Below are 12,701 nucleotides of genomic sequence, written 5' to 3' on the forward strand. Positions count from 1 at the left end.
AGGCAACCGCTCGCACGTTATTGTGAACGATCCCAGCCGAGGCTTCGCATCTCAGTGGAAGCTTGTCGGTGACCCGTGTATGAGTGCACGTTAACGATCCTGAGGTGGTCAGTATACTGTGGCGCCCATAGTCTAGTCGTTTCGGGACGTTAGATGAACCCAACAAATCACGCGACTGCTGGTGTTATCTGTGCTGCTCGTAAGATAGGTAGCTGTGAAGGGCGGCTTGGCTAGTTTGTTTCGTCGTCGCCGTAGACGATATAAATATGCGTCTTTTTTGATAAAACCAAGGAAGTACCCCAAATGTGGTATAAAACATCAATACTGGCGACCCAAATTCCATTCGTCTGCAAAATTTGAGCTCGAACAATTCACTGGTTTAGCTCAAAAAAGCATTACACGGCGCGCCACATATATATGCAAAACTTGTGTGTAATTAAATCAAACCTGTGTGGATGCATGTGGTGTCATACGAACCAAAACGGCAATGTGTTAAGGAGTAAGCAAGACACTTTATTTCAGAGGTAGAATGCACAATTTCGAGAACAAAATGTAACCTATAGAAAACATGAAATATTATGATACATAAGAATAAAATGTATATTATGGGCTCTCATCCTTGGATAGAAGTAAGGTTGAGCTTCCATATCAATACACAGTTCTGAAGTGATTGTAATTGTTACACAATGTAACACAGGTACATATATAAGTATATTCTTTGACTTCCAGTAGCACTTGGGCTGTAGAAGTGTTGTTTGCTTTAATTTTTTTTAAATAAAAACATGCATTATAATGCTTGCGTGATCTTATGAGGGTGTTAAAAACAATAACATTGCTTGCCCGCACTTCTTAGTATGAACTCTTGAACAATACACAACATTTGGAGTTAAGGAACATACAGCCACAGCAGTATACTCTGTATTTAGTAAACAGCATTGTCAGTTCACAAAACAACATGATGACATAAACCAAGATATGAATATGAAGAGTGAGGACACGTAATGACATCTAAAATAAGTTACTATCACCCTCTAAAAAATACACTCCTCGACATGCATTCGAAGCTCTGCATGGTAGTGTGCCATGCATCATATGAAACACAAAGACACTTTGTTCAATCACAACACACACACTTTGCTCAAATAAATTATGTTAATCATATAACACAATTTCCCTAACAACTATTAAGTCAGTGCTTAACAATTAATATTACGTATATTTATTTTTCACTGACCTCAAGACAAGAAGCAGCTGCTATAAAAATGCCTTGACAGCTTGACAGGGCTGATAGCCCATGACTTAAACATGTTACTGCACTAATATTTGTGCCCCATAGCACAGTATTGCCTTTTCAATCAATTTTCACCATAGAAGTGCACGCTAGTAGCATTGACACGTAAATGTATGACTCCATATCCGGTACGCATCGACAGTCACATCATTTCTTACTGCAAATCTCATCGTTTCCTAGGGATCCTGATCGACCGCAACTTATCATGGAGCTCGTATTGCACTCTACTGAAAAAGAAGCTAACATCTATCGCTCATTTTCTCCGATTTCTGGGCGGAAAATCATGGGGCTTGTCGGTCCAGTCAATGCTGGAGTTGTACAGAGCTCTATTTCTGTGATTCTTGCGGTACAGTACACCTGTACTCTCAAACACGCGCAAGACTAACATGCGTGCCCTCCAGACAGTGCAGGATCAGGCCCTTCGCACATGCCTAGGCCTCCCTCGGAGCACATCAACACTGGGAAGCATTGCACTCGCCAAAGACCACCTGATCTCGACTTATATTGTCCTAGACTCCTTGCGAATGCACATACGACACATTTCAAGGATTCCACAGCATCACCTTGCGCCTCTGCCACTGCAGAGACCAAATTCTGCATTTGCAAAGGTGATAGCAACTCACAGTCGTCGATCCCACAACAGTTCACTCTGGCAGCACTACCTCCCTCTCCTCTGTGGTGTACGCGGCTCCAATGTGTGCGCCTTGCTATTCCGGGGATAGCAAAGAAATCAAATTTATCAATGTCAGTCATTAAGCAACTAACACTGTCCATGCTCCACTTCGAATATTGGGACCGTACTCACGTCGATATGGATGGCTCAGTAACCTCTACTAGTTCTGCTTGTGCTGTGGTCGTTCCTGCGCGACGGATTCAAATTCACCAACAAATTTCGCATCGGACTACCTCTACTGGAGTAGAATTGGTCGCACTTCTTGCGTATATCTTACACCAATCACAATCTCACACAGTATATCTCACAACAATCACCTCAAAAATGGGCTGTTTTCTGTGATTCAAAAGCTGCCCTACAATGTCGTCAATCTGCCTTGAGACATAGCGACCATGAGCAACTTGTAGCAGAGATACGATATCTGCACCACCAGGCAATCGAACAGGATCATGAAATCATCTTCCAGTGGGTACCAGGCCATAGCGGCATTGTTGGTAACGCCTTAGCTGACGATGCTGTTCGATCAGCTCACAATACAGCCAACACTGTCCGCATACCACTAACAAGAGCTGACGCAGCAAGGCACCTTCAACTACTCGCCTGAAACGTGACTGCACAGTCATGGTCTAACCCTGGAGGTTGGACACCCCGCTCGCACCACTTCGACCACTTGCTTCAACATCATATACCATTCAGCCTCCCCCACGGTGATACTACGCTGTTGTGCCGCCTGTGGCTGGGAGTGGCGTTCACAAATGCCTATTCTGATCTCATCGCAATGGCAGACTCTCCAGCGTGTGAGCAGTGCGGTTGTGATGAAATGATCGGACACCGCCTCTGTGACTGCCCTCGTTTTGAGCGAGAGCGCTGTTTCCTGATTGCTGCTCTGTACCGCTTGGACTCGCGTCCTCGAACACAGTCCAACGTCCTGGGGCCTTGGACACAACCTTCCTCACAAAGGAAAGCGGTGAAAGCACTCCTGAGATTCTTAAGAGACTCGGGATTGTATTCCCGTCTATAATCTTTTAAGTTTTCAGTGCGCGCCCTCTGTACCCGTGACATAGTGGTCGCTGGACACTTGGAAAACTCATTTCATTGCTGCTCTTTTTCCTTTTTTCCCGCCGCTGCGGTGGCTCAGTGGCTATGGTGCTCAGCTGCTGACCCAAAAGACCGCGGCGGCTAGAATTTCTTTGGAGGAGAAATTCTAGAGGCCCGTGTACTGTGCGATGTCAGTGCACGTTAAAGAACCCCAGGTGGTCGAAATTTCCGGAGCCCTCCACTACGGCGTCTCTCATAGCCTTAGTCGCTTTGGGATGTTAAACCCCACAAAACCAAAACCAACCTTTTTTCCCCTTTGTTCCCCTCCCCAAGTGTAGGGTAGCCTACTGGGCATCGCCTGGTTAACCTCCCTGTCTTTCCGTCCATTTCTCTCTCTCTCAATCAATTTTTTGACTACTGACCTCTGAATTGTGTCAGCTTTGTGTGCTTTTGTCGAACCTTTTCTAGGTGAAGTCGCTGTGTGGTTGTTTTGGCAAGATAATGCATCCTAATGTCCAGATATTTTTGTACAATTGCCCTCACAAGGTGGGATGAGTGGTTTTCAAGGGGGAGGTTATCAATCATGTGTTCATTAAGAACTCTGAAAAAGTCTTTACCTATAAATGCTGTCATTGTAGCCACTGCAACCTTGTCTGCAAGCCCTCGTGACATTAAAGGAGAACAAGCTATGGCTCGACGCAGTTCCTTCTCACATTGCTGACAGATTTTGAGGACATCGTTTGAAGGGTAGATTAAGCCACCGTGCGATTTCCTTCGAATCAGGGAGTAGGTTTTCTTCACATGATGTGATGCAGTTAGTGCAGATACACACTCATGACATTTTAGGCTGGCTTGTAGATTCCTTACTACAAATCCAGCAATGTATGCAATTACAACCTCTGCAGTTTCTGAAATTTTGCCTGGATCAGAGCAGTAAGCATGCTCTTCAATAATGCTCGACACTCTTACAACAGAAGGCTCATTTTCTGCTAGGCTTTTGCGAGTGGTGGTCATGTTGATTATTTCTGTTGAAGATGGCCTCACAGATGAGCTCACGTAGAGAATGCTGATGTGCTCAAGTGGAAGGCAGTTTCCACTGGCAACATCTTTTACCTCATTTTGTACTATAAGCCGCTTGAACGCTGCTGCAAACTGCCGGGCAGTTGGGTTATCATTGCAGCGCCCGAATGAACGTATCGCTGCAAAGAACAGTTCAAGATGGTCCTGGCTCAATTTGGAAGTAGGCAGATATGCTAATACTGCATTATCCTGAACTAAATTGGTGTACAAGGAAATAACAGTCTGCATGCAAATTAAAAAGCCAATAAAGCCTGTCTTTCTGTTAGTTTCTGTGATCAGTTTTTTTTTGTGCTGGATCTCGAATAGAGGAAAAGTATTCCTTTGCTTTTTGCAAGTATGTAGTGACAGCAGCCACATTTTCAGGGCACAGGGGCTTTTTCCAGCCTCTTTGTTTCAGGTGTCGTGAATTAAGAATATCAAACACATTGTTCACATACCTTATAAACTCCTCTGTGGCTGCAGAATCGCGCAAGCTTGTTACTTTTAGTGCCCTGCATTCTTCAATAGCATCCGCTACAGATGTGCTGAACACTTGCGCTGCTAGCGACACTTTCATTGGCTGAGATTTCCAATTGATGTGGGGTTGCCTCAGTTTGTTTGCCAAATGCAGTCCCTCTGAGTATTGCAACTCATGCAGCTGTTCAATATGTTTCCACATTATTAGGCCTCCATTGGCATTTTCTAAAACTTTTTTGTCACATAGTGTGTTTCTTAGAAGTTTAAGCATGTGGCAGGCATCCAATAGAACAAATATTGGCCGATTTGTGTCAGGGTGAGGAAAAGCTGTGTTCAGGTCTCCCAAGACAAGCTTGCAACCAAGGTTGCGCAGCATAGAAAAATTCGCAGCTGCACCATCGCAAGTTAAACTCACTACATGTGCACCCTTTTCGTGTGCAAGGGAAGTAGCCTGGAGAACTATGTTGCTCCGTTGCTCTCCTCCTAAGCCATCAACAAGGAAGTACCCTAAAGGTAGCTTCCATCTCCCATTGACTGCCACCAGCATAGCAACAAAGGCGTCTTTAGCAACAGGGAAGCTGTCATCATTCACTTCAGTTCCCATGTCCACGTGCCCATGAAACCTCCTGCCATCCCATTCGACATGTCGCCTAATTGCCATTTCATCTACAACCAAGTTGCAGAGTGTAGAATGGCCCAGTTTCGAATTTTCGTCTACTTTCATTCCAAGTGCAGCTAGTGCTTCTTTAGAAAAACCAGGGGATCCATCAACATGCGCAAGCCATTTTGACAATGTCTTTGGATGAGGCAAACATGTGTCGAAAACAGCCCTGACATAGTTATATGCTCTAGGTGAGTAAAAATGCAAAGTCAGTGCAAAAGCTCTTAACTCAGGAGAGTAGGCTATTGAATGCGGTTTTCCCGATTTTTGGACAATGTGATGCATCAGTAAGTTTTCTTTGGAGCCCGCAAGGCTTTGGAGTGCAGCTATGTTTTCCTCAATGAGAATTTTTTTTTTGAGAGATCATCAATTACATTTGAAAGGCGAGCAACCTTGCGTTGAAGACGGCGCTGTGCTTGCTGCAGTCTTTTTATTTTCTTTTTGCTGGCGACATGGATGGCAGCATAGCGCTTCACCTGACGACGCAGGAATGCCTTTTCAGGGGTATCCTCCATTGCTGGAGGCTGGCAATATATAATAATAATACATGCAAATATAAAAAAATTTCTCATTGCACTTTATTGATGTGTTGAAGACATGATTGTATATATCACTCCAAGTTTCAGTACACAGGCAAAAAACAGCGAGCAATTTTTTTTTTACCACAAAAGCCTGAGCTTATGCAAGGATATGATGGGAATTCAATGATGGCTCAGCCATGAGAACCACTTGGTTTATGAAAGCAAACATTTGAGACTCAAGTACTTCTCACAGAAAGCCTGCTAGGAAAGGTTATGGGCATATTAAAATACAAGAGCAACAGTAATTTGTAAAGCTGTGTTTCTAAGAACTCCAAAATATTCCTTCATAAGTTTACATCTGTCACATTGCTCTTCATAATCAAGCCTGATGAACAAACAAAGCTGTACAGTAGACAGATTAAGACTGGAGGGAATCAGCTTCCAGTAATATTTATACTCGATATAATTTTTGCAGCCAGCGTGCTATCAGAAATTAGAAAGTACTTCCTGCAGTGATCCTTTCAAGAATTTGTAATTGTAGGGGCACTCAGCCTTCCAGGTTTGTTCTTTAGTCTAAATCTGATTTTTGTGTTCAGTGCACACATAGCTTCAGTATCGAGTTATCTTGAGATAATTTCAAGTTCAGAACAACGGCACATTCCATCGCATTTATATTTAAAGAAATGTGCATCATAAGCGATTGTGGCATGTTTTAAAGGCAAGAGGCATGGTACAAAAAGTATGGGGAGGGAGAACTGCCAAATTTTTTTTCTGCATTTATTTGAACACCTAGGCTTAAAGAATGACTTGATTTATAATGGAAAGCCTCACTGTTGCTTAGGTCTGAACACGTTATAATTACTCTGACAGAGCCATCTATGAATTGTGAAATGCAACCTCAGAAAACCTCCTTCACTTTTCATTAATAAGTTCAAAATCCAGAATGCATTTCATTGCAACTTCAACATGTTACTTCCAACTGAACATTTTCAAAGTACAGTACTGTTCCTGAAGTAGTTATAATGATCCATCCATGTACTAAACAGGGATTACAGGTGTCCCACTGTGTTCCACTTGTTGCTTTGAGTGAACCCAAGTAATGTCTGGTAGCCTTCTCACCATGCCTGCTTTTGATGCTGGCGCTGTGACTGCAACCCTCCTGGCTTGCAGAGATGGTCCTGCTGTGACTTCTACATTTCCATCGCCTTGTCTTTGATCAGCCACCTGGACAAGAACGCACAACTATCGTGAGAACACACAAAAGCAAGTCAACTTTACATTTTCGCTCAGAATGCTACCAAATAAAAAACAAGAGCATGAAGCTGCAGACCGCAGCCTTAAATGAGAACAAGAAAAATAATCTAAAAGTGTAATCTGTTACTTAGGAAATAGAAAGGTTCTTTGCAAAAGTGGGCTGTACTCATTGGACAACTGGCATAGGCAAATAGTGTAGCATACTTCTGCATAATGCAGAAGTGTAAATGAAGCAGTTAAAAACTTTTTTATACTCACTGCCGCTTCGTGATCACTCTGGCTGCGGCCGAAGGGCAGCTGCCTGTGGCAAGGTTTCTTTTGCATCAGAGGGGACACAGGAACTGGTATTTCCTCTTCGGCAGATATGGTTCCTGAAGAATCTGTTTCCCACTCCATCGGTTGTTGTTCCATCTCCTCTGGCAAAACACTGTGTTGCTCTGCAAGCAGCGTATCTTTGTGAACAGCAGCAGTTTTGCCTTCCGAGTCACCCTGCGAGGGACCAGCATTTTCAGCATCACCGCTGGCATCGCATGGATACTGCATCTGCAGCCATAAAAGCAACAGAATCAGCTGATATCAAAGAATTCAGAACTGAACTGTGAGTGCACATTACCATGTTGGTCTCAATATATACCATATAAAACGCATTTGCGAAATCACAAAAAACTGGCCAATCAACTGTAAGCTTGGATGAATTCTCCATGTAATAGTGCTGTCTGAAACACCTCTATATAGAAGGGTCTGCAATATGCTCCCTTATGCATGTATGTTGCACTAATGAAAGTGCATTAAATGTTGTAGTTCTGAGTGTATTGATTAGACGTGTGCAATGTCCTCTGGAGAGACCAGTCGTGATACTTGCTCTCACTAAACGAATTTTCACAGGTGTACTTACTGGTTCATTTGAGGGCTGCTGGCTTGTTTGCATCATATGCTCTTCATGCAAAACTTCTTGTTCACGGGCCGTTGCTGCAGCTGCTCTCGAAGCTTCTACTGTATGTGACTGCATAGAAGAAATAAAACACGTAATAAATATAAGGCAGCACGCTTGCTGTTACGGCATAAAGAAACATGCTTTGATGCGTGCTTCAGAAGTGACATTACACAAAGATGCGGGTTGGTAAATCAGAATTTGGAAAAATTTTTAGAACTGAAAGCTTTCTATATGCAGCATTTTAGAGCTGAGGAACGGCGCGCTTTCAGAGCTAGAATTTATAATCAGGAGCTCATTGGGGCAATCGAACGTTGACGTGGAAACATTCTGGCACATGTAGGTTAGTTTCCAAATCTCTTTGATTGGCAAAGAATGCCAGAAAGCTATGATGTACATTTGAACCCAGTTATATAGAACATGACCATTGCTCGTCGCTTGGGTGTTGTACCCAGAAATTCACAGCAAGTGGACTGATTATCGCAGCAAGTGGACCAAACAGTTTTTTTGCATATCTCTTGTTAACGCAATAAAGTTTCCATTTAAGAAAAAACATGAACAAGTCGTTTTGAGAAACTCCTATACAGTGCTAATTATTGCCCATGAAGCACAACTGCTAACTTTGCTCCTGGCCAAGAGCTACACCAGCAGGGAGCTCGATTTTTTTAATGCGAAAGCATTTCTTGCCTCATGAGTGGCGTGCACAGGATGTCACCGTGAGCTGTGGACGGGAAGTGTGGACAGAGCATGGAGGAAAAAAAACTGAGGAGGGAGCGTCCGGCGAGAACCTTGAAGCCGGGTAATAAAAAGTAAAAAGCATGCAAAAAAAAGCGAGTCGGTCCCCCCGTGACCATATCACGTGATGGCGTGCGGTGATCTTTATCACCGCCGCGCGCGCGAGCGGCGAAACTGAAACCATCTACCGAAACTGAAAGCGCTCAGGCAGGCGCTGCATCATGAAGTGCTGCGTGCCCGGGTGCAGGAGCCGCACAGAAATCGTTTGTTCGGAGGTTTCGTTCCATAGGTGAGTGAATATTTCTTCAATGGTACTAGCGATGAAAATATGCGCTGTGGCTCTGCATGGAAAAGAGCCGAATGGGCAATTTTTTTTTTTTTTTCAATATTGCGCGACAGGTTTCCGAATGACCCTGCAGCCAGAAAACGGTGGACTGACGCACTGCAACGTTCAGATAATTGGTTACCGACAAAATGGAGCGTTGTATGCTCCCTGCATTTTGGTGCAGAGGACTTCAAGCCTGCGACAGGCCATCTTCGCCGCCTGACAGAAAGTGCTGTGCCATCGCTTTCGCTTACTTCAGTAAGTAGCATGCGTGTATATTATTATAAATTAACAGCAGGAGTTTTTAGCGATTAGCTGACTGTCAGCATAACTGCAGGACGGCATCTTTGCGTGCTTAGTCACCCTAATATTTCAGTGAGAGTGAATGCTCCTATAAAGTACGTGCAGGACTGCAATAGCACTCTCGGAACTATCGCGACAGAACTTGACACCAGCCTGGAGGAGGTCTGCCGACCACCGTTCGTGGCTATATATATGTCATGACAATTTAAAGTAAAGCTCATCGCATATACTAGCTGTCATGCCAAGCTTAAAATCTACAGCATTATCGATCTGCTCTGTCATATTGCACGAATACGCTAGTTCCCAAATACGGGTTTACAATTAATGGACATGGTAATATCGGTGTGAAACCAGTTTCATCTATCATAATCATTTTGCTAAACTGAACTTGAGTGTTGGTTTGGTTTGGTAACTGAGAGAGTTAATACTACTGCGCCATTTCCTAAATTTTCTCCACACCAGTTTTCAATTTTTTGCAGGCTCCCACGCGATCGTTTGCTGCACTCAACTATCCTTTGCTCTTAAAGCGGCTCAGGCTATGAGAGACGCCGTGTAGCGAAGGGCCCAGGAAAAATCGACCACCTGGGGTTCTTTAACGTGCACTGACATATCGCACAGTACACGGGCCTCTAGAATTTCGCCTCCATCGAAATTCGACCACCGCTGCCGGGATATCGAATACGGGGGTCAGCCATGGGGTCATCCGAGCACCTGAGCCACTGCGGCGAGCAACGTATACAGGCGCGGCCATAAGTAAACGGAGCACTCGAAGTGCAATCACGCTTTCTCCATTGGTGATGAAGAAGCGTTGTTTGTCTACAAGAAAGCCCACCAACCTCCGCCACCAGCATGCGCGTACCACTGCTGGAAATTTTAATTATATTCGAAGACAGTTTTGCGTGCTCCGTTTACTTGTCCGCGCCTGTATATGTGCCTCCTCAGCCTGTATGCCTGTCGGCAACTGCATTGAATCACATGTCACTGAAAAGCCTCCAAGCTCTCAAAGGTTCTTTCCTGTGCTGCTGTAAAACCCTTCCTTTAGCGTTGTTTCCGCAGGGCGCCGATCTTCGCTTTGGATAATTTCGAAGGCCAATGGGCCAATAAAGCGCGTCCGGGTTGAGACCGATAATCCTCCCCATGAGGAACCCCCACTGTTGGCTTCCATCACGAAAAGCGATATGCTATCTCTTCAACGGCTGGCCTTTTGACAGGCAAAGTCAGCCCGCTTCGTTGCCTAGCATTTTGTGTGTTTGTGTGTGTGTGTGTGTGTGTGCGTGCGTGCGTGCGTGCGTGCGTGCGTGCGTGCGTGCGTGCGTGCGTGCGCGCGCGCGCGCGCGCTAGCGGACGAGGAAAGTTTTGAAACGTAACCCTCGCCCATGGCTGTAGCGTTAAGGTCTGCGAGTATGCCGGCCTTCTAGGATGGTTATTTCTTACGGAGTAGCAGTGACACGCTTCTCCACCCATTCTTTCGTTTTCAAGCGTTATCTGGTTCTGTTACTTGTATTTTCCTGTTTTCCTTACCCCTTCCCCCCACCCGGCCCATACGCCGCTTCTCGTTATGAGGTGTTATCTCACTTCCTCGGCACTGATACGGCCGTCGATTAGACCTAGCCTACGTTAGTCAAAGATTGCATTTAAGTATGATGGCAGTATTTGTTAAAGACCTCCCACATACGCGCAAACATATGGCGGCAGCTTACATGTGCAGCATACTAGCCGAAGCTGATAACGTACGGTACGTAACGAACACTCCTTTAATACGAATAACGACGCTGCGATTGATGCTGCTGCGCTGAGTATGAGAACGTCCGTGGACACAAAATTCAGTTGCAGCAAACATGCACAGCTCCAGGCGCTCGCGTACCAATTCGGACTTGCTGCGCCGTCGTACGTGGGCTTTGATGTCGCTTTTCGCCCGAAGACCAAGAAAGGGCGCGCTTTATAGAAGCAAGCGCAACAAAAAAAAAGTTGGGACATTTTTGTCAGTCGCATCAGTTATAGCCTCCGGCGCACGCATACACCAGCGATTCCATAAGACATATGAGCACTACCACTACCTTACGTGCGGAAATGCGAAATCATTTCGAGTTCCGTTGCCTCCTCTGTTACTTAGCAATGTAATTAATCGCTGATGGTAATTAAGTGATCAAGTAGTTCCATTGATTATAAATGAATTAATAATTGATTAATAATTTAAAAGCATTGATTATTAGTTTTATAATTATACATCAAATAATTTCGCTATTAATTTTATGGCTCATTCAATTCTGAAGAAAATACTAGCAATTCACAAATTTTGTCAAGTACCCACTGAACTGTAGAAATTAATTGCCTCATTATTTAATAAAATTATTTTATTTTGTAATTGAGTCATTTAAACTTTCCATTCAATCATTAATCATTAAAAATCAAAATTACACTCTTACTGGATTACCGACATTTGATGAGGACAAGCTCTGTCCACACTTCCCGTCCACAGCTCACGGTGACATCCTGTGCACGCCACTCATGAGGCAAGAAATGCTTTCGCATTAAAAAAATCGAGCTCCCTGCTGGTGTAGCTCTTGGCCAGGAGCAAAGTTAGCAGTTGTGCTTCATGGGCAATAATTAGCACTGTATAGGAGTTTCTCAAAACGACTTGTTCATGTTTTTTCTTAAATGGAAACTTTATTGCGTTAACAAGAGATATGCAAAAAAACTGTTTGGTCCACTTGCTGCGATAATCAGTCCACTTGCTGTGAATTTCTGGGTACAACACCCAAGCGACGAGCAATGGTCATGTTCTATATAACTGGGTTCAAATGTACATCATAGCTTTCTGGCATTCTTTGCCAATCAAAGAGATTTGGAAACTAACCTACATGTGCCAGAATGTTTCCACGTCAACGTTCGATTGCCCCAATGAGCTCCTGATTATAAATTCTAGCTCTGAAAGCGCGCCGTTCCTCAGCTCTAAAATGCTGCATATAGAAAGCTTTCAGTTCTAAAAATTTTTCCAAATTCTGATTTACCAACCCGCATCTTTGTGTAATGTCACTTCTGAAGCACGCATCAAAGCATGTTTCTTTATGCCGTAACAGCAAGCGTGCTGCCTTATATTTATTACGTGTTTTATTTCTTCTATGCAGTCACATACAGTAGAAGCTTCGAGAGCAGCTGCAGCAACGGCCCGTGAACAAGAAGTTTTGCATGAAGAGCATATGATGCAAACAAGCCAGCAGCCCTCAAATGAACCAGTAAGTACACCTGTGAAAATTCGTTTAGTGAGAGCAAGTATCACGACTGGTCTCTCCAGAGGACATTGCACACGTCTAATCAATACACTCAGAACTACAACATTTAATGCACTTTCATTAGTGCAACATACATGCATAAGGGAGCATATTGCAGACCCTTCTATATAGAGGTGTTTCAGACAGCACTATTACATGGA

General features: G+C 44.0%; 2 protein-coding genes across 13 annotated transcripts in view; one reads left to right on the forward strand and one right to left on the reverse strand.

Moving 5' to 3' along the window:
* The window catches only part of LOC149328443 (uncharacterized), a 43,152-nt gene that overhangs the window by 14,325 nt on the left and 16,126 nt on the right, over positions 1-12,701 (forward strand). For 3 of the 10 annotated variants that reach the window (XM_089562009.1, XM_089562006.1, XM_089562010.1), the window contains exons 1-2: positions 8,683-9,223; positions 12,397-12,504. The exons of 1 other annotated variant lie outside the window; for it this stretch is intronic. In XM_089562009.1, coding sequence (XP_089418135.1) covers positions 8,969-9,223; positions 12,397-12,504 — 363 coding nt within the window. In that variant the 5' untranslated portion in view covers positions 8,683-8,968. Of the gene's footprint in view, positions 1-8,682; positions 9,224-9,567; positions 12,505-12,701 lie in introns of those variants that run through there. 6 more of the 10 variants (XM_089562007.1, XM_089562008.1, XM_089562012.1 and 3 more) reach the window with 4 other exon arrangements.
* LOC149328444 (uncharacterized) lies at positions 477-8,644 on the reverse strand. 3 transcript variants are annotated; one of them, XM_089562018.1, is made up of 5 exons: positions 7,870-8,644; positions 7,233-7,517; positions 6,840-6,944; positions 2,097-2,151; positions 479-1,998 (listed from the first exon to the last, which is right to left on the reverse strand). In XM_089562018.1, the coding sequence occupies exons 1-4, from the start codon at positions 7,981-7,983 to the stop codon at positions 2,125-2,127; spliced, it is 531 nt and encodes a 176-aa protein (XP_089418144.1). In that variant the 5' UTR covers positions 7,984-8,644; the 3' UTR covers positions 479-1,998; positions 2,097-2,124. The 3 variants fall into 3 exon arrangements, with proteins under 3 accessions (XP_089418143.1, XP_089418142.1, XP_089418144.1); XM_089562017.1 differs by having other exon boundaries at positions 477-5,723; positions 7,233-7,463; XM_089562016.1 differs by having other exon boundaries at positions 477-5,723.

This window comes from Amblyomma mixtum, chromosome 9, assembly GCF_055824585.1.
Source record: "Amblyomma mixtum isolate Tamu chromosome 9, ASM5582458v1, whole genome shotgun sequence".
NCBI classification, from domain to species: Eukaryota; Metazoa; Arthropoda; class Arachnida; order Ixodida; family Ixodidae; genus Amblyomma; species Amblyomma mixtum.